This window comes from Cervus elaphus, chromosome 9 (assembly GCF_910594005.1).
Source record: "Cervus elaphus chromosome 9, mCerEla1.1, whole genome shotgun sequence".
NCBI classification, from domain to species: Eukaryota; Metazoa; Chordata; class Mammalia; order Artiodactyla; family Cervidae; genus Cervus; species Cervus elaphus.
This window is the reverse complement of record NC_057823.1, coordinates 32,948,524-32,967,399: the sequence shown is the minus strand read 5'-3', so window position 1 is coordinate 32,967,399 and position 18,876 is coordinate 32,948,524. Positions and strand designations below refer to the sequence as shown.

The window sequence follows — 18,876 nt, the reverse complement described above, 5'->3', positions numbered from 1 at the left end:
TACTTTTAACATTTACTAAAACTTTAGTATTTAAATATTTATTAAAACTATATAAGCACTCAGCTACTTATTGAATAGCTTATTTTTTTTTACCCTCATGGCTTTGAAATACCATTGTTGTTTCATATTATGTTCCTATATATTAAGGAATCTATTTCTGAGCTATCTGGTTCTCTTCCTCATGTGTCTAATTTTAGCTCCCCTTCGTCATTTGTGTAATTTTCTCTGGGATCATACTGGTTTAAATACCATGACTCTATAGTATGTTTTGATGTCCTACAAATTAACTTATCCTCTCATTCTTTCTTTCCTTTTTTTGTTCAAACCTGCCCTGGCTATTCATTTTTCAAACAAGCTTGTCCCTTTGCTTAGCATGTTGGTTATTTGATTGTATTAGCTCTGTAAATTGTTTTGGTGAAAACTTATCCAAATAAAGCAATAAAATATTGATTCTTCTCATTCAGAAATGTGATACAACTATTTTCAAACTTTCTTTTGTGTCCTTGCATAGCTTTTCAGTTTTCTTCATATAAATTTTGCATGTTTCTTAAATTTATCTTTAGAAATGTGTAAGTTTTTAATATTGTTATTCATGAAATTGTTTGGTTTTTCCCTGTTATTTTTGAATTGGTTAATGTTAGTGTGTGTAAGCAAGTTATTGTCTATGAAATCTATTGATTCCTATGTGATGATTTACTCTCTGGCACCTTATGAAACTTTTATTCTAACAAATTTTTAGTTGATTCTGCTTTATGGGTTTAGATTGTTTCATCTACAAATAACCTTAGTTTTATATATTCCAATCCAGTGTCTGTACCTGTTTATTTTGCTTTTCTTATTGTATTGAGTGGTGCCTCCAGCAAAATGTCAAACTATAATTGTGATAAAGATATTAACACTATTCTTATGCGTCGTCCTGTGATGTTTAATGGGATATTTGCTGTAGGGTTGTGGTACTTTTATCAAATTAAAGCTCATTTGGGATTTTGTTTTGTTTTGTTTTGTTTTTTGCTGTTTCTAGGCTGTTAAGAATTATTAGGAAGAGGTGTACTGATTTATTAATGTTGCTTCAGAATTTACTGGCATACTCATTTATCTTTGTTCTTTTCTAGTCTGACAATGTTGAGATATATATCAACAGATTTTCTAAAGTTTAACTGTCTTTATATTTCTGGAATAAATCTTGTTTGGTCATGATATGCTAATCTTAGAATGTTGAATAAGTAATGTATTTTAGATAGATATTGGTCAGGACTTATAAGTTGGTATTTAAAGCAGTTTATCATTAAATTTGCTGAAGTATTTATCTACCCAATACTAGGTGTTGTATTTTCAGTGCACAGATTTCATACTCTGATTCCAGCAAAATTTTTTTCTCTCTTTCTTCTTTCTCCCGTCTTCTCCCCTACCATCCACCCACCCCAGCAATAGAAGTGCAGAGCCCTAACCACTGGACTACCAGGGAAGTCCATATTCTTACGTAAGGTTTTTGCCTTTATTAACAGATATTAAGTGTACAACTTCTTATATAGTATTTGCCGTGTATTTTTATTAATGTTGTGAGGAGATACGATTTAGCTGACCTGTCAGAGTGTAGAGAAGATAGGTAAGAATATCAGGATAATACATTGGCCGTGTTCTCTTACTTTAGTGCTGTTCTCTTCTTTCCTTTATAGTGGTTACCCACAGAACTTGATTAGAAATTTACCTCTTCTAATTATTAGCTAGAATAATAATTAGCTCAGCTGGTATAGAATCCACTTGCGATGCAGGAGACCCCAGTTCAATTCCCAGACTTCCTGAGTCAGGAAGATCCCCTGGAGAAGGGATAGGCTACCCACTCCAGTATTCTTGGGCTTCCCTGGTGGCTCAGATGGTAAAGAATCCGCCCGGGTCAGGAGACCTGGGTTCAATCCCTGGGCTGGGACGATCCCCTGGAGAAAGGAATGGCTAGCCACTCCAGGATTCTTCCTGGAGAATTTCATGAACAGAGGAGCCTGGCGGGCAACGGTCCAGAGGGTCGCAGAGTCAGACACAACAGAGCGACTTTCACTTTCAATTTTATAGTTATTTATCTTCTCTGAGCTTTAATTATGCCATCTGAAATAATTGAAATGACAGTTACAGCTGAGCTTTTAGACCCTCAAGAACACACCTGAGAACCTGTATATATTTTCAGCAAGGCAAAATTAAATTATACACAGCTAGTAGTAGAATACAGCAAAAAAGAAAAAAAAAAAGATTCATTTGGACCACTTGTCAGATCTTCTTGGACCCATACATTTCTGACTCTTAAATTCAAAGGTAAATAGGTGAACCGCTATGCTGCCAGACAAAAATACATATGCCAGGCTACTAACAAGCTGTTGTGAAAGAATCATGTAAAAGTCATATTAAAAGTTTGATCAGCAATCTATTTCGCAAGGATTTTATGATTACACAATCCTCATTTACATTATACTCTTGAGGCCTTAATAACTTGTTTGAACCAATCTTGAAATTGTTTCTGGGGGCGGAGTCTGCCATCATCAATAGCCATTACTTTAAAATAAAAACAGGAATACTACATCTTAGTCCTTTGAAGTCCTACTGTACATAACACTTCCTCACACGAAGCTTAAATGAGACATGGGATGTAATAACATCTCACGTAGTAACTGCTGTATCCCATTGGTTTTGTAAAGATGAGCACTGAAGTGTTTATAAAAAATTTTGAAGAAAAATGTGTCTAGCAATATACCAAGAAGGGGATAAAAAAAATTTTTTTTTAAATACTTTCTCTAGAATCTAGGGGGTGAGGCAGGTAAGTACACGGCACAATACAGTGTGATACAGTCACAGAGGCTAAGGAGAACCTACAAGCTGGGTTCTGAACCGGGGCAGCGTGGAGCCCACAGAGCTATTTGGTCACATCTGGAGGTGTTGGCCAGTGGAAGAAAAGAGGAGGGCTAGTCTTCCCAGGGCCCAGCCTATGGGGTTCTGAGGGGCAGACACAACCTGGAGCTGCAAGTGTGTGGGTAAGGGCTTCACCTGAGGTTAAGGTCCACATCAGACAAGTTCTTAAAGCAGAAGGCCTGATTAGTCCTCTTTTCCATGACTAAGGTCTCATCATAAACTTAAGAGCAGTTTCAAGCTGAAATGTCCCCCTGGCCTCAAGAGCAAACAGCCATTGACCTGCAGCCCAAGAAGCTCTCTGCACAACTCACCTTCAGGTTTCTATTCTGCTCCCTGCTCTAACCTAAGAAAGAAACGCGTGGTTTGCAAAGGTATCCTGATAACCGCAGTGCTCAACTGGAGCACTTTTATCTTGCAGGTACTTTCAGGTAATTAACTTCTGGCCAGAGGGGCACATTCCTGCCCTTGCCCTTTTTTTTTTTCCCCCTTTTTCTTCTGTTTTCTCTTAAAGTTAAGAAACTCTATGCCGACAGAATTTTAGAACTGGAGCAAGAAGTCGGAATGTTGGTCTCCGTGAGCAGCCGACTTTCGGGCTCTGTATTACAGCCTGTATTCTGTGGTTTGACTGCTAACTCAGAACCAGACGCTGAATTCTGTGGTTCGACGGCTAACTCGGAACTGACCCTGGCATCGAAGGGGAACAGTAAAGTCTTGGTAAAAGTAGTGCAGGGTTCGCTGCTGTTCATGCCAACCGAGAGTTAAAGCGAAATCCAGAAGCTCCATGCATTTCTTTTCCTTGTCTTGCGATCTGTTACGGGTGGTGTCTTGCAAACTGCAAGCCCAGTGCCTGCTCGAGCCTCTAGGGCAGGGAGCGCCGGGATGCGGCCCTGTCCCCGGCGCGGTGGCGCGCACACCCCTTTTCTGCAGACTCACAGGTTTCCAGGCCCCGCCTCCTCCGGGCCCAGCTGATCTCCGCCGCCCTTCGGGCCTGGAATCCAGGCGCCCGGAGACAGCCCCAGGCCGCCCTGGGAGCGGCGGGCGGCGGCGGAGCCGGGCCGGAGCCGCGCGGTCTCCCGATCCCGCGGGCTCGGAGAAGGGAGGCGGGGCGGCCGGGCCGGGGGCGGGGCGGCGGCCGCGGCCGTGAGCCCGCCCCTCCTCGCCCTCCGCCGGCCGGCTGGCGCGACCATGGAGGTCTACATCCCGTCCTTTCGCTACGAGGAGAGTGACCTGGAGCGGGGGTACACGGTAGGTCCGGACAGGGCCCCGCGAGCCGGACCTGCGGCTGCCGAGCTCGGGAGGTGCCCCCGGCCGCCGCCGCGCCTTCGCGGGGCTGTGTGTGTGTTGGGGGGGGGGGGGGGTTCCTTCGCTCCCTCCCTCCTCCCTCCTCCCCTCCCCCGGCCCATTCGGACCGCTGCGCCCGGGCGCGGTTGTCAAGGAAACGGGCGCCCCCTCCCTGGCGCGGCGGCGGCGGCGGGCTCCCGGGGCGCCCCGGTTTGGTCCCTTCCCCCTCCCAGCCCCGCTCCCGGCCTCCGGGCTGCAGCGCCGGGAGTCGAGTCCTCGGACGCGGCGCTTGCCGTTCTCCCCGCCGCCCGCCCCCTGTAGCCCGGGATGGGCTGCACTGGTTCTGGCTCAGCTGCCCGCTCCGTCCAGACAAGTGGCTTTTGCCGCTTTTTGGCTGATGCTGTTGGTTTCCAAGTTCGGTAGGGATTCATTCAGATGGAAAACGTGCTCATTAAGAAAAATAATCATCTGTAGAATTTATTCGCCGAAGTGAACACATGTGTTGCTTTTAGATGATTTCCAAAGTTTTGTTTTTGCTGTTTCTAGTTCTGCAGTGCCTTGAAATGGCAAAGTCAGGTATTCACTGAGCACCTGTTCTATTCCTAGGGGGGCTGCGGTCTCAGGAATGAGAAACAGGGTCCCTGCTTTCACTAGTGGAGGAGTGGCGGGGAGGGCAGGGACCATGCCTGGAACCTCTGGGTAATGAGTTTAGTGTGCGAGCAGTTGATTTCCCAGTGAACTTAGACATCTTCATTTAGGCAGTCTTTGCTAGAGGGAGAAATGCTTCACCCTGGAGTGGACCTTGGACAATTCTATTTCCATTTAGAGAGCTGGTAGGTTTTGTGGGACTTGCGTAGGGCACTATGAAGGATTTTTATTTTAGTCACTTCTAACTCACTTACTAAACTCCAGTTGCATTAATTTGGCAGAGAGGTATTTTAATCTCTGTCTCCTCTAAAGATTGTTGGGTTTTGATCACAGCTTATTTGGACCCTTGTTTTTTTATAAAGAGGATTAAATCCCCCTCTCAAAGGAATTTTTAGAATTAAGAGTAGTGATTGAAAAAAGGAAATCCAAGAAGTATGTGGGTTTCTAGAATTAGTAGACTGCTGAGTCCATGTACCCCCCCAAACAAGTACTCAAAGTCCCTTCCCTTGGTAGGGGGATGGGGAGACTTCAACCAAGGGAGAGCTGAGCTCCGTGGCCATTACCTATATAAACAAATGAGTTATGAATTTGATTAAAAATGTACCATATCTTATTTTGAAAGGGAGGAGGGGAATGAATTTGAATGTGAACCTGTTTAGGCTTTTTCCTTAGGCCTGAACCCTTGGTTGTCTTTCTTTCAGGTGTCTTACCTGTCCCGTCAGCCCCAGTCAACAACAGTCATGGAAGGCCTTCCATCTTTAGGGCATTCTTTAAGGATTTGGAGATTAAAAGGCCGCTTGTCACAGCCCTTGGTCTCAGTAGTCCAAGCTAAAAGTTAATTACCTTCTCAAATAAGCACTTAAGTGAATCAGAATGATTGATTTTCTTCCATTAGAGGATCGGTGTTTTTAACCCAAGTTTTCGTGTTTCTTTTTTTCCTGGTGTTATGGCCAGCTATGTGCCAGACTCCAGGTTGTGAATTAATCTGATTTGGAAGGCATCTTTGTCTTGGTAAACTTGGTAGTTAGAAGATTGCTTTTGTGAGGAGAGTTTGTGTGCTTTTTAAAAGTTTACTTAAAAAAACAGTCCTAATGTATTTAGGTTGGTAGCAGTTTGTTACTTCTGCAAGTGATTTTTTTTCCTTTGTGAGTTTGTGAAGCAGATATTTTGTATCCTTGGCATAACAGTTTTGTAATTGTTTGGCAGTTTATTCATTCAGCAGTGCCTGCTGTGTGTCTCTATTCTGGACGCTAGGAAGTTAGCCCTGAATAGTAGTTCACCTTCTTACGAAACCCAGAATTTAAAAGTTTAATCTCAGTTCTAATCTCAGTTTCCTAGGTAAAATCATGTGTATGCGTGCGTGCTAGGTCGCTTCAGTTGTGTCCAATTCCTTGTGACCTCATGGACTGTGTAACCCTCCAGGCTCCTCTATCCCTGGGATTCTCCAGACAATACTGGAGTGGGTTTGCATTTCTTCCCAACCCAGGGATTGAACCAGACTCTCTTAAGTCTCCTGCATTGGCAGGCAGGCTGTTTATCACTAGCGCCACCTGGGAAGTCTCCAAATAACCTATATTTTACTGTAAAAAGTACCTTTCTACTTTAGTGACTGTGCTTTAAATTTAAGAAATATTAAATTGCAATCTAACAAATTCAGTGATAGGACATTTTAAGTAGAAGATGATTTTTCCCTCCTTGCTTCTTGTCCCATGCCATCAAAGATAAGCATAGGGATAATTTCTTAGAGACTTTCTCCCCTATGCTATGAAAACGTGTTTTTTCTTTTTTAGAATAAATAGCAGGATTTCACTATAGCTGTCATCGTATAACTTATAGATATCTTTCAGTGCCAATATGGACGGGATTGTATCTTTCTTAGTGATAGCAAAGGGATATTTCACGGAAGGAATGTACCATAATTTGTTTACACAGATCTCTGCTGATGGCTGTTGACATTTGCTTCTAATTTTTTAGCAACTATGTCAAATATGTTGAAATAAGACATCCCTATACACGCCTTTTTATGCAAGCTACTAGGATTTCTGTAGAACCATAAATAGAAAGGGTACTTGTGGGCCTCTACGTTTTTATCAGTATTGCTCAAGCCCTGTTATTCAAAAAGCATATGCAAAGTTATGCTCTGTGTACAAAGTAATTTACCTTTAAAGAGTGAATGTTTGCCCTTTGATTATTTGAACATTTCCTGTGGGCCTGCACTGCGTCCCTTAGGTGGGGAACTGAATGGTGGAAGGATCTTGTTCTTTCCTTGGGGACTCTCAGCCCATCCCGCAGGGGCCAGGTGGGGAAGAGTTAGGGTGCTAATGTCAGCTGGAGTCTGGAGGAAGAGGAGGAACTGGGCAGTTCTGCTCAGCCTTAGGGTGGTGTGCTGGGGGGTGGGGGAAGGGTGTTCAGGAATGCTGACTTTTGAAATCTGATGAGGGTTTTGCTGGGATTGTGAATTCTAAAAGAGGAAGTGCAGGGCAAAATTTCTTCACCCAGTGATGGGGGGGAAAGGCATTTTAAACTCCCAGATTCACCAAAACGAATAGTCAAACAAAACAGCAACAACAAGGACACTTCTACCTCATTGTAGTTTACAAAGAGGCAGGAAAGGATATTGTAACAAAATGCAGGTCAGCCCTTCCCACCCCCGGGCCCACCCTCCCTGTGTGTGTGTTTAATATCTGTTCGGTTCTAGGCTATAAGCTCCTTGAGGCTAGGAGAGTGTCAGTCTCCTATGCTCATCCATGTTGTCCTGGGATCATGCATATTGTCCAGGGTTTATCCATAGTGAAAATTCACTATAAATAGTGAGTGATTGAGTCTTCTGATAGAAGAAAATCAGAAGCCCAGTGATCCTAAGGTGTGAAACAGCTCCTCGAGTTGGACCGGGCTGGTGCCGAGTGATTCCTGACGCAGAGATGTGTGGAGAGACCAGCTCGCTAGCTTTGAGAACCGTAAAGGGCTATGGAGTTCAGCTTCAGACCGTGGGACGTCGCTGGAGTTTTAAGGAAGGAAGTAACGTGATTAGCTTTGCATTTAGAAAGATAACCCTGGAGCATTAATCATGGAGGAGATGCTTGCAAAATGACCAAAAAGGAGAGGATGAGCGCCGAACTAAGGCAACTGGGCAGGGAAGGGGGAGGTCTTACAGGAATCCCCAGGGTCTGGTGACTAGATGTGAGGCAGCAGGGTGACTCCTGCGAACAGGGATGCCAGTGACCAGAAAAGAACTGGGGCGCAGTCAGTTTCATTTGGGGGCCTGCTGGGCCTTTTTGTGGCAGATGAAGCTATTTTGTTTTGGAATTCAGGATACATAGAGAGGTCCAGGCTAGAAATATGGCTCCAGGGGGTCTTTTAGCATCAAAGATGGAAAAAACCATATCAGTTGATGCTCTTCCCAGGAAAAGCACATAAAAGTGAGGAAGGAGGCCGGACTGAAGGTAAAGCCCTTCTCAGCACAGCAGCCAGAGCAACAAGGAAACCCAGGGCTGTGAGGCAGGAAGAGAAAGAAGGTTAGACGCTTTACAAGGAGCACAGTGCTGGATGTGACTCTCTGGCCTTCCAGGAGAGGATGGAGCACAGGCCATTGGCCATGAGCGTAAGCAGGCCCTGGGTTCCCATCCTACAGGCTAGTGTTGATATTTTCCATTTTCAGATACATGGTTGGTAAAAACAAAATGGGCTTCCCTCATAGCTCAGTTGGTTAAGAATCTGCCTGCAGTGCAGGAGACCTGGGTTCAATTCCTGGGTCAGGAAGATCCCCTGGAGAAGGACATGGCAACCCACTTCAGTATTCTTGCCTGGAGAATCCTATGGACAGAGGAGCCTGGCAGGCTACACAGTCCATGGGGTTGCAAGAGTCGGACACGACTTAGTGACTAAAGGGAGAGAGAAAAACAAAAGAAAACTAGAAAGACTGTTCAGGTAACAACATAAAAGTCTGAATGTATTAAATTTCATTTTCCATGTCTGTAAAAATCAAGGCATTGAATTAGATTTTCAAGTCCATTTTAATTATATGTGTGTGACTGAGTGTGTTGTGCTTATGAAATCTGTCTTTTTCTCGAGATCTTGACTCTTTCACTGGTTTACTTTCTTTTATGTTTTTTAGTGCACATATATACATGGTCATGATATTGAGATCTATGTAGGGATAGTTACTTTAATATTTTCTGGATTAAAATACACAAATTGAACAATATAATGAACCACCATTTGCTCATTACTCACTTCAATATTTTATAATACTTATTTCATTCACCACCTTTCATTCCTCTATTTAAAACAATTCTGCAGTATTTTAAAACAAATCCAAAATAAAATTTCACCTGTAAATATTTTACTGTGAATATCTGTCAGCTAGACTTTAAAGAAACATAACCAAAAAGTAAATATTACTGCAAGGTTAGCAAAGCCTTAATATCATCCCAATTCTTAGTGTTTTTTTTTTTGTTGTTGTATTTAGTATAACCCTAGTGCAGATATTGCCTGAGAATTAACAGTGATCTGTGGCAAGTATTATTACTGTCATTTTATATTTGTGGGAGTGAGACCGAGAGATTGAGTAAGGGGGCCTGGCCACTTCCTCTCTCTGTTTACCTGCATCCTCAGAGAAGCTTCCACCTAGCATGAGTTTGAGTAAACTCTGGGAGTTGGTGATGGACAGGGAGGCCTGGCGTGCTGCGATTCACGGGGTTGCAAAGAGTCCGACACGACTGAGCGACTGAACTGAACTGAACTGAAGTGACCAAATGGTAACATGTTTCAGATTTAAAAAAACAAAAACATTGTATTCTACAACATCCAGAGGAAGAGAGGATGCTTCTTCAGAGCAAGGGCACTTTTCCTCCTTTGTATCTCATTATCCCTACTTGGTTCCTCAACTGATACCATTGGGGGGGGGGGGGCGGATTCTGTGTGCTGATTGGCTGTCTTCACTATGTTTCATTACAGTCACCATGGCAAGGATAAGTTAACCAGATGGAGTGAAAATAGTTAGGGGGCATCTCTGGAGCTCGGAATGAGGTCAGTTCATCCCGGCCACCTGACCCTGTTAGACGCCACGGTGGGAGAAGGTCGGAAGGATGGTGAAGCCACAGTGCCCACAGCAGTATCTTCCAGCCACCCTCTCTTATAAGCATCTTTGGTGCTGAAGGCCTCTGTGTAACAAGCTGGCACAGTGCCTCACACATGGTCAACTCATAGCATAAGTGCACATTAAACATGTGTTGAGTGATTTAAGTCAAGCATGTGTATGTTCCTTACTCTGAAAGACAAGACATGCAGTTTGAAAATATTCTTGACCATTAACAAACAGAATGCTGCATTCACTTGGAAATTCAAAATTTTACAAGACGATTGAATTTTGCAAGGATGGTGCTTAGAAATTGATCTATCCTTTTCAAATAAGATTTTGATTTTGACATAATTTTAGATTTTCAGAAAAGTTGCAAAATTAGTACCAACAGTTCCATATACCCCTCACCAAATTTACTTTTTAACGTCATCCATTGCCATGGTGATGTCAAAACGAGGAAACTAGCATCAGTACTTGTTAACTAACTAAGCTCCAGACTTTATGGATTTCACCAATCTTTCCACTCATGTCCTTTTTCTGTTCCAGGATCTCATCCAGGATACGACAATGCATTTAGTTCCATCTGCTTTGAAATGATACTGTGTTTGTAGTCCCAAGTTGTAGCATGCTGTCTCTAAAAATGAGGCAGGCGTGTTATTAGATATGATCCTGTATGGATTGAATCAAATTTTTATTATTTCAGATGCTTCCTTGGAAATTTTTGCCATTTGGCAAAGCCCTATTGATAATGTTCTACCAGTTTATGACAGAAGCTGACATAGCATTGCGATGAAAAGCACAGGCTATGGAGGGACTCATTCTGTGTGCCTCAAGTCCTGTTCTCGGCATTTGGCCCAAAGCCGGACTTTGAGCAGGCTTCTTAATCTCCCTGTGTCTTATTTTCCTCATTTGTAAAAGAAACTACTATGGGCTTCCTTGGTGACTCAGTGGTGAAGAATCCGTCTGCCAAGGCAGGAGCCATAGGTTTCATCCCTGGGTCAGAAAGATCCCCTGGAGAAGGGAATGGCAACCCATTCCAGTATTCTTGCCTGGAGAATCCCATGGACAGAGTAGCCAGGAGGGCCACAGTCTGTGGGGTTGCAAAAAAGTTGGACACAACTTAGCGTCTAAACAACAACAAAAGAGGACACTAGTACAGGCATACCTCAGAGTTATTTCAAGTTCAGTTCCAGGTTACCACAGTAAAGCAAATATCTCAAGAGAATCTAGTCACACAAATGTTTTGGTTTCCCAGAACTATAAAAATTATGTTTACATTCTGCTGCTGCTGCTGCTAAGTCGCTTCAGTCGTGTCTGACTCTGTGCGACCCCATAGACGGCAGCCCACCAGGCTCCCCTGTCCCTGGGATTCTCCAGGCAAGAACACTGGAGTGGGTTGCCAGTTCCTTCTCCAATACATGCATGCATGCTAAGTCACTTCAGTCATGTCCAACTCTGCGACCCTACGGACAGCAACCCATCAGGCTCCTCTGTCCACGGGATTCTCCAGACAAGAATACTGGCGTGGGTTACCATTTCCTTCTCCAGTAGTCTATTAAGTGAGCGGTAGCATTATGCCTAAAAAATCGATTTATACACCTTAACTAAAAAAATACCTTACTGCTAAAAATGCTCACCTTCGTCAGTGCCTTCAGTGAATGATCATCTTTATGCTGGTCGCAGGTCTTGCCGTGATGTGTCTGCTGACTGATCAGAGTGATGGTTATTGAAGGTTGGGGTGCTTTGGCTATTTCTTAAAATAAGACAACAGTGAAGTTTGCTGCATTGATGAACTCTTCCTTTCGTGAATGATTTCTCTCCAGCAGGCAATGCTGTTTGATAGCATTTTACCCACAGGAACTTCTTTCAAAATTGGAGTCAGCCCTCTTACACCCTATTGCTGCTTTATCAACTCAATTTATGTCATTTTCTAAATCCGTTGCTATCATTTCAACAATCTCCACAGCATCTTTCACTGAGAGTAGATTCCATCTCAAGAAACCACTTCTGTTGCTCATAAGAAGCAACTCCTCATCCGTTTATATCTTATCATAAGGTTACAGAGTTCAGTTACTTCTTCAGGCTCCACTTCTAATATTCTTGCTGTTTCCAACACATCCACAGTGACCTCCTCCACTGGAGGCTTGGACATCTCAAAGTCATCCATGAAGGGCTGGAATCACCTTCTTCTAGATATGTGGTTATGTTGATATTTTGACTTCTTCCCATTAATCATGAATGTCCTTGATGGCATGTAGGATGGTGAATCCTTCCCAGAGGTTTTCAGTTTTCTTTGCCTAGCCAGATCAGAGGAATCACTGTCTATGGCCACTATAGTCTTACAAAACATGTATCTTAAGACATAAGACTTGAAGGTTGAAACTGCTCCTTAATCCATGGAACAGGCTGTAGATAGATGTTGTGTTAGCAGGCAGGAAAACAGTATGAATCTCTTTGTCTCCATCAGAGCTTTCGGGTGACCGGGTGCATTGTCAATGAGCAGTCATATTTTGAAAGGAATCTTTTTTTTCTGAGCAGTAGGCCTCAACAGTGGCCTTAAAATATTCGATCAGCCATGTTGTCAACAGATGTACCGTCACCTCGGCTTTGCAGTTCCATTTGGAGAGCACAGGCAGAGTAGGTTAAGCATAATTCTTAAGGACCCTAGGATTTTCGGAATAGTGAAGGAGCATTGACTTTGTCTTCAAGTCACCATTTGCATTAGCCCCTAACAAGAGGTTCACCCTGTCCTTTGAAGCTTCGCAGCCAGGCCTTGACTTCTCCTCTCTACCTATGAAAAGCCCTAGATGACATCTTCTTCCAATAAAAGGCTGTTTCACCTACACTGCAAGTCAGCTGTATGCTGTCACTACCTCCATTCATTATCTTAGCTGGATGTTCTGGGTAACTTGCCGCAGGTTCTCCATCTGCACTTACTGTTTGACCTTGCACTTTGACGTTATGGAGACGACTTCTTTCCTTCAGCCTCATGAACCACACGCTGCTAGCTTCGAACTTCTCTTCTGCAACTTCCTAACCTCCCTCAGCCTTCACAGAACTGAAGGGGCCTTGTTTGAATCAGGCTTTGGCTTAAGAGAATGTTGTGGCTGGTGTGATATTCTATCCAGACCATCTCACATCTTTCTCCGTGTCAGCAGTAAAATTGTTTACCTTTTTTAATCATCCGTATGTTCACTGGAGGAGCACTTTTAATCTCCTTTGAGAACTTGTCCTTTGCATTCACAAGTTTGGTTAGCTGTTTGGTGTAAGAGGTCTAGTTTTTAGCTTATCTTGGCTTTCAGCATACTTTCCTCACTAAGCTTTCATCATGTCTAGCTTTTGGTTTAAAGTGACAGGTGTGTGACTCTTCCTTCCATTTGTACACTTACAGGCTACTGTAGGATTTTTAATTAGCCTGATTCTAGGTTATGTCTGTTATGTGTCTATTGCTGTGTTTCAGGGATAGGGAGGCCCATGGCGAGGGAGAGAGATGGTTAATGGTCAGTTTGTGGAGCAATCAAACTTAACATTTATCCGTTAAGTGTGCTATCTTATCTGGGCACAGTTTGTGGTGCCCCCAAACAATTGCAGTAGTAACATCAAAGATCAGTGATCACAGGTCGCTGTGATAAAAATAATAGTAGTGAAAATGTTTGAAATAGTGCACAAATCACCAAAATGTGACACACACACGAAGTGAACAAATGCTGTTGGAAAAATGATGCTAGTAGACCTGTTTCACGTAGGATTGCCACAAACCTTCAGTTTTTAAAAAATGCAATTTATGCAAAGACCAACAAAGCAAAGTGCAATAAAATGAGGTCTGTCTGTACCTACTTCGTAAGATGGTTTAAGGATGGGGAGAGAATCTTTACAAAGTGCAAGGAATGCTGTCTCTAACTATGTTCATGATTTATTCATATTATCTCAAGTATGAACTGCCTTGAAGTTTACTTTTTTTTAAAAAAAAAAAGTTATTTAATGTAAATTAATAATGTAAACCAAAGTCCAGAATAAATGTTTGTGCTTTATAAGACAAACTCCTTGCAGATACTTTCAAGTGCTACAGAAGGAAGAGTTACATTTAACCAACTCGTATTCTTATTACAGCTTTTGACTATGTGTTCAATTCAGATTTAGTTTTCTAGCCTTATTTACTACATATTTTTTTTTTCCTTCAGGATCCTAGCGACTAATATCTTTACATAAATGTCAGGATGTCTTCTGGAGGGCGTGGGGATACACATTTCCCATCTTCTCCATTCTCTTCCATTCCCCACTGCGTCTCTCCAAAACAAGTGAGTCATCAGGCTCATACCTTGTATTCTCATAATGGTTTTGCAAGTACTCATTCAGATTTTTAATGCAATTTCCTGTTGTTTTGCTTTATATGTGTCTGTTTTTGATTTTCAATTGTTGTATGTCTTTGTTAACTTCCTTGCTTTCCAGTATAACAAGATGTTCCCAGTAAATCTTTTACCTTTCCAGCCCCAGATTTGGAATTAGCTTTTTCTCTAATGGTCCCCAGTTCCCTTTAATGGGAAATGATTCAGGGACCATGATCTGGACACGAGATACATACAGTCGGCTGTCTGGGTCTCTGTGGGCTTCACACCCATTCACCCGACCAAAACCTTTTCGCAGTTTGCTGAATCTGGATGCCAAATGGGCCAATATGGAGAGCTGATTGTGTTCGCTGTACTGTGCCCTTTTACGTGAAGGACTTGGTCATACTCAGAGTGTGAGGTTGGCTGGGGCTCTTAGAACTCATCCCCCAGGGCTTCCAAGGGCTGACTGGGTTTGTGGAGATTTCTAGACCTTTTCTGTGGTCAAGGTAGGAATTGATCTTCTTAGTCTCTTGTGTCTTCAACTGTGTCCTCTTTCTCCCACACTAAAAATCTCAGTATACTTGGCTCTCGTTATCTGTGACCCGTTGGTGCCGGGACCCCGTCGGCACACTCAGATTGGAGGATGTTAAAGCCCTGTGGTCAGCCTCTGATAACACCAACTAGCTACCCATCCTCATTTTATTTTATGTTCTCCCTAAGTGTTAAAGTGTTGGTCGCTCAGTCATGGCCAACTCTTTGCTACCCAAGAATGTAGCCCACAAGGCTCTTCTGTCTATGGAATTCTCCAGGCAAGAATACTGGGGTGGGTAGCCATTCCCTTCTCCATAGGATCTTCCCCACCCAAGGATCAAAGCCAGGTCCCGGGCATTGCAGGCAGATTCTTTACTGTCTGTGCCACCAGAGATGTTTAAAAATTAATTTTGTTTTGAACTCATGTAAAGTATCTGCTGCATCAGGTGTATCTGCGGAAATCTAGCTTCTGTTTGTGTCGTCTTCACCCTGAGAGAGTGCTATCAGTGTCCATTATGAAAAAAGTTATGGTTTATCCTTATATTTCGAATATATATGCAGAAAAAACAAATATACTTGTTCCCCTACTCTTTTTCTTAGAATAAACAGTAGGACACTAAGACATCTTCTTCCTCCTGCTTTTTTTCTTTCTTTCTTTTTTTAATGTAACAGTATAGCCTGCAGATCCCACGGGCGTATGCAGAGATACTGCCTTCTTTTCTATAGCTCTTTGCTTTCTGTTGCAGGCTGCATCACTACCCTTGTCCATATTCTTTTTGTATGTTTGTCAGTGTCTCTTTAGATTCCTAGCAGTGGGTTATGAGATCAAAAGGCAAATGAATATGTAATTTTGCCAGGTATTGTCAAATTCCCTTCCTGGGATTGTGCAACTCTGCACTCCCATAGCAGTTTATGAGAGTACTGGTTTCCTCACAGGCTTGCCAACTGAGTATGTTGTCAGGCTTTTGGATTTTTGCCAATCTGATAGGTGCACAGTATCTCCATGTAGTGTGCTGGCTGAATTCTGATGACTAGATTGGGCGTATTTGAAACAGACTTGTGTTCCCTTCTAGTTACCACCCCCTGCCCCCCAACATAAGGGAGTATTGTGGGTATTTGAAATACACTGTTGTCCTCTTGTTGATTTTTATTTAAAACACAGATTACCCCAGGTTTTCACCTTATAATTTTTATTCTAAGGTAGAATCAATATGTGGGTTGAGTCTCACCATCTGCTTTTTTTTAGTTCTTTGAATTTAGATAAATTTAGGAATTTAGAAGTTGTTTTAGAAACTGTGAGCTTCTCTGTCTTCTCTACCTTCCATGTTCTACCTTGCTAGTGGAACTTAATCTTATTTTCCAAATTACACAAGGCAACTCCCATACCCCCACGGTATTACGCAAGCCCAATAGAGCAGAAATTCATTCTTGTGGTTATTATATGCCTCTCCTGTCTCAGGCAATGCACTAGTATTGGGGGTGCAGGGTAGCTGACTTCAGGCTTGTCCTGGAAAGATGATGGAAGGTTTGCCAGTTTGAGAAGGGGAGGAAGATCATTTCAGGTTCAAGAAAGGGCCTGGGGAAGGATGAAAAGTGTGAGTAGTTGTAAGGAGGGTAGGTGGTGGGGGCAGGACTGGAGTTTGAAGGGTGGGTTGTGTGGTTTAGTGTCGCTGTAGATGCCCAGATAAAATGTTGTCCTGGAGGCCCTACAAGTAATGAGAGTATTTGTTTGCTTTTAAGAGGAGAGAACTATCAGAGGCACAAATAACCAAAAACTTATGATAAGATAGTCTCACTGGTAATTAAAGAAGGGCAGAGTTGAAAATGAGCTTTTTTTTTTCGTAATTTCAATAGACAAAATGAAAAAGGTTGATAAAAACCAGCACTGATGGAAATAGGGGTGAGGTGAGACAGGTTCTTTACTGTCTGTTGGACAGGCCTCTCTGAAGGGGCAAAAAACATGAAGATATTTGTGTCCCATGTGAATGCTCACCCAAGGGGGACCTCAGCAGAGGAGGATTTTAGTAGTCACGTGGATAGGAGGACCTGTTCTGTGGATGCAAGTCAGCTTCTTTCCCCAGTCACCCCTCTCTCTCATCCCTAAGGAGCTTATGAACAAGTAGCCATGATGGCAGGGATGGAGGTTATGCCTGACCTTCCGTTCACCAAGGCCAGCCTGGCTCCAGCCACTGATAAGTGCTAACCTGTCATTGCTTTGCCCTGTTGGAGAGATGTCCTTCCTCACATGTCCTTGTCATCATTTTCCAGTTGTGTTCTTTCCAGTTCTCTGATCATCCAGCCAGGTCATTGCTCACAACCTATGAATTGGTATCTGGTAGCATGGAAGGTAACATCTGGTTATTTCTCCTTCCTAGCTAACTGAACCACCAAGTGCATTGCTCATAGTTCTACTTATTGAATAATTAAAATTATTCTAATTCTTAGGGTGGCTTTCCCTTCACCAGTGTTGTCTCTGGATGTCCCTGAAAGGGGCTTGTATTGTTGCGGGTGTCCACTTTCAGGTAATGCCTGCCTTTGGTGCAGGACCATCTGTCATCATCGTCATCATTTAATCACTAAGTCGTGTCTGACTCTTTGCAACACTATGAGCTGCAGCATGCCAGGCTTCCCTTTCTTTCCCGAAGTTTGCTCAGACTCATGTCCATTCAGTCTGTGATGTCATCCTACCATCTCATCCTCTGTCACCCCCTTCTCCTGCCTTCAGTCTTTCCCAGCATCAGGGTCTTTTCCAATGAATCACTCTTCGCATCATATAATCAACGTATTGGAGCTTCAGCCATCTGTAGACCAGGCTCGAGTCTTTTCTTCCTCTATCACTTGATCATGAGGAATTCCCCCAAGAGGCCATAGGTTAGACTAGGAGACAGAATGTAATATAGCTGGAGTGGGAACCATGGGCCATTTGGGCCACTTCTTCCAAGTAACTTGCTTGGACCGTCACAGCCTTCTTGGGCCCTATCACATCTGTCCCACTTTCATTTGATGATGGAGTGTTGCTGTGTGTGCCCAGCGTTATAGCCTGGTGAGTCTCAGGTAACACCCAGCTCATGAGGAACAGCTCAGGGTGCTTGGTAACTTGGTCCATGACTAAGTGTGCAAGCTCTGATCAGGCTCAGTAGCAGGTAAAGAGCTGTTTCTCAAAGGAAGAGTTGGTGTCCACAGAGGGTGGCAGGGCTTTGATCTAGAATCCTCAAGGCCTGTGCTGTGATGAGCCTGCAGGGTCCTGCCAAAGGCTCCAGATATCATCCCCATGTGCTGCTGCCCTTCTGGCACCGGTGGATACGCTGGATCATCATGGAAGTGGCAGAGCAGGTTGAACAGCAGCAGGGCCAATTGCAGAGCCTCCCCTTGTTCTGGGGTCCACTCAAAACTAGCAGCTTTTTAGGTCATTGGTAAAGGGACTGGGATATGTTGTGTCCAAAATCCAAAGAGGCCCATGGCATTATGGAGGTCAACTCACTTTACTCAACCTACCAGTTTAAATATTAATCTGATCCCAAAACACTTTCATAGAAATACCTAGAGTAATGTTTAGCTGAATATCTGGGCACCTCATGCTAAAATTAACCATCACATTTCCTTCTAAAAGTAAAATCAGACACTTCATCTGTATATAAACATTGTAATGTTGTTCTCCTTTTTGTTGTAGTTCAGATGAAAATAACATGAGAAAATGAGCTCTTATATTTTATTATCTGAGATTTATTTTAAACTATGATTTAGTCCTTCCTGCAGTTGGAAAGTTTGCTCTTCAAATACATACTATGGGAAGTTTATACCTCCGTTTTTGAAAAGTGATCATAGTGCAGGGAATAAAAGTTTATAGAGATGGTCTGTTTTCCTTGTTTATTGTTAGTGAACAATTAGATCTCATTGTCAGTAAAAATTGATGGCTGCAGCTTCCAAACTATTGAGCTTGTGCTAATAAATGCAACAGTTGTCCATAATTTGGTGGTAAATGACCTTTAAATGTAGATGTTTACAGAGACTGTCCTTGGGGAACAATTTAACTTCCAAATGACACCCATGAGTACTTGTTATCATTTAAATATGCTTCCTTTTGTCAATAGCAGAATAACAAATACTGGTTAG

General features: G+C 43.0%; 1 protein-coding gene across 3 annotated transcripts in view; it reads left to right on the top strand.

Moving 5' to 3' along the window:
• The first annotated feature begins 3,871 nt into the window (after window positions 1-3,871).
• Window positions 3,872-18,876, top strand: part of SNX24 (sorting nexin 24) — a 172,331-nt gene continuing 157,326 nt past the window's right edge. For 2 of the 3 annotated variants that reach the window (XM_043912255.1, XM_043912256.1), the window contains exon 1: window positions 3,872-4,140. In XM_043912255.1, the coding sequence (XP_043768190.1) occupies window positions 4,081-4,140 (60 nt within the window). In that variant the 5' untranslated portion in view covers window positions 3,872-4,080. Of the gene's footprint in view, window positions 4,141-14,006; window positions 14,203-18,876 lie in introns of those variants that run through there. The other variant, XM_043912254.1, reaches the window with a different exon arrangement.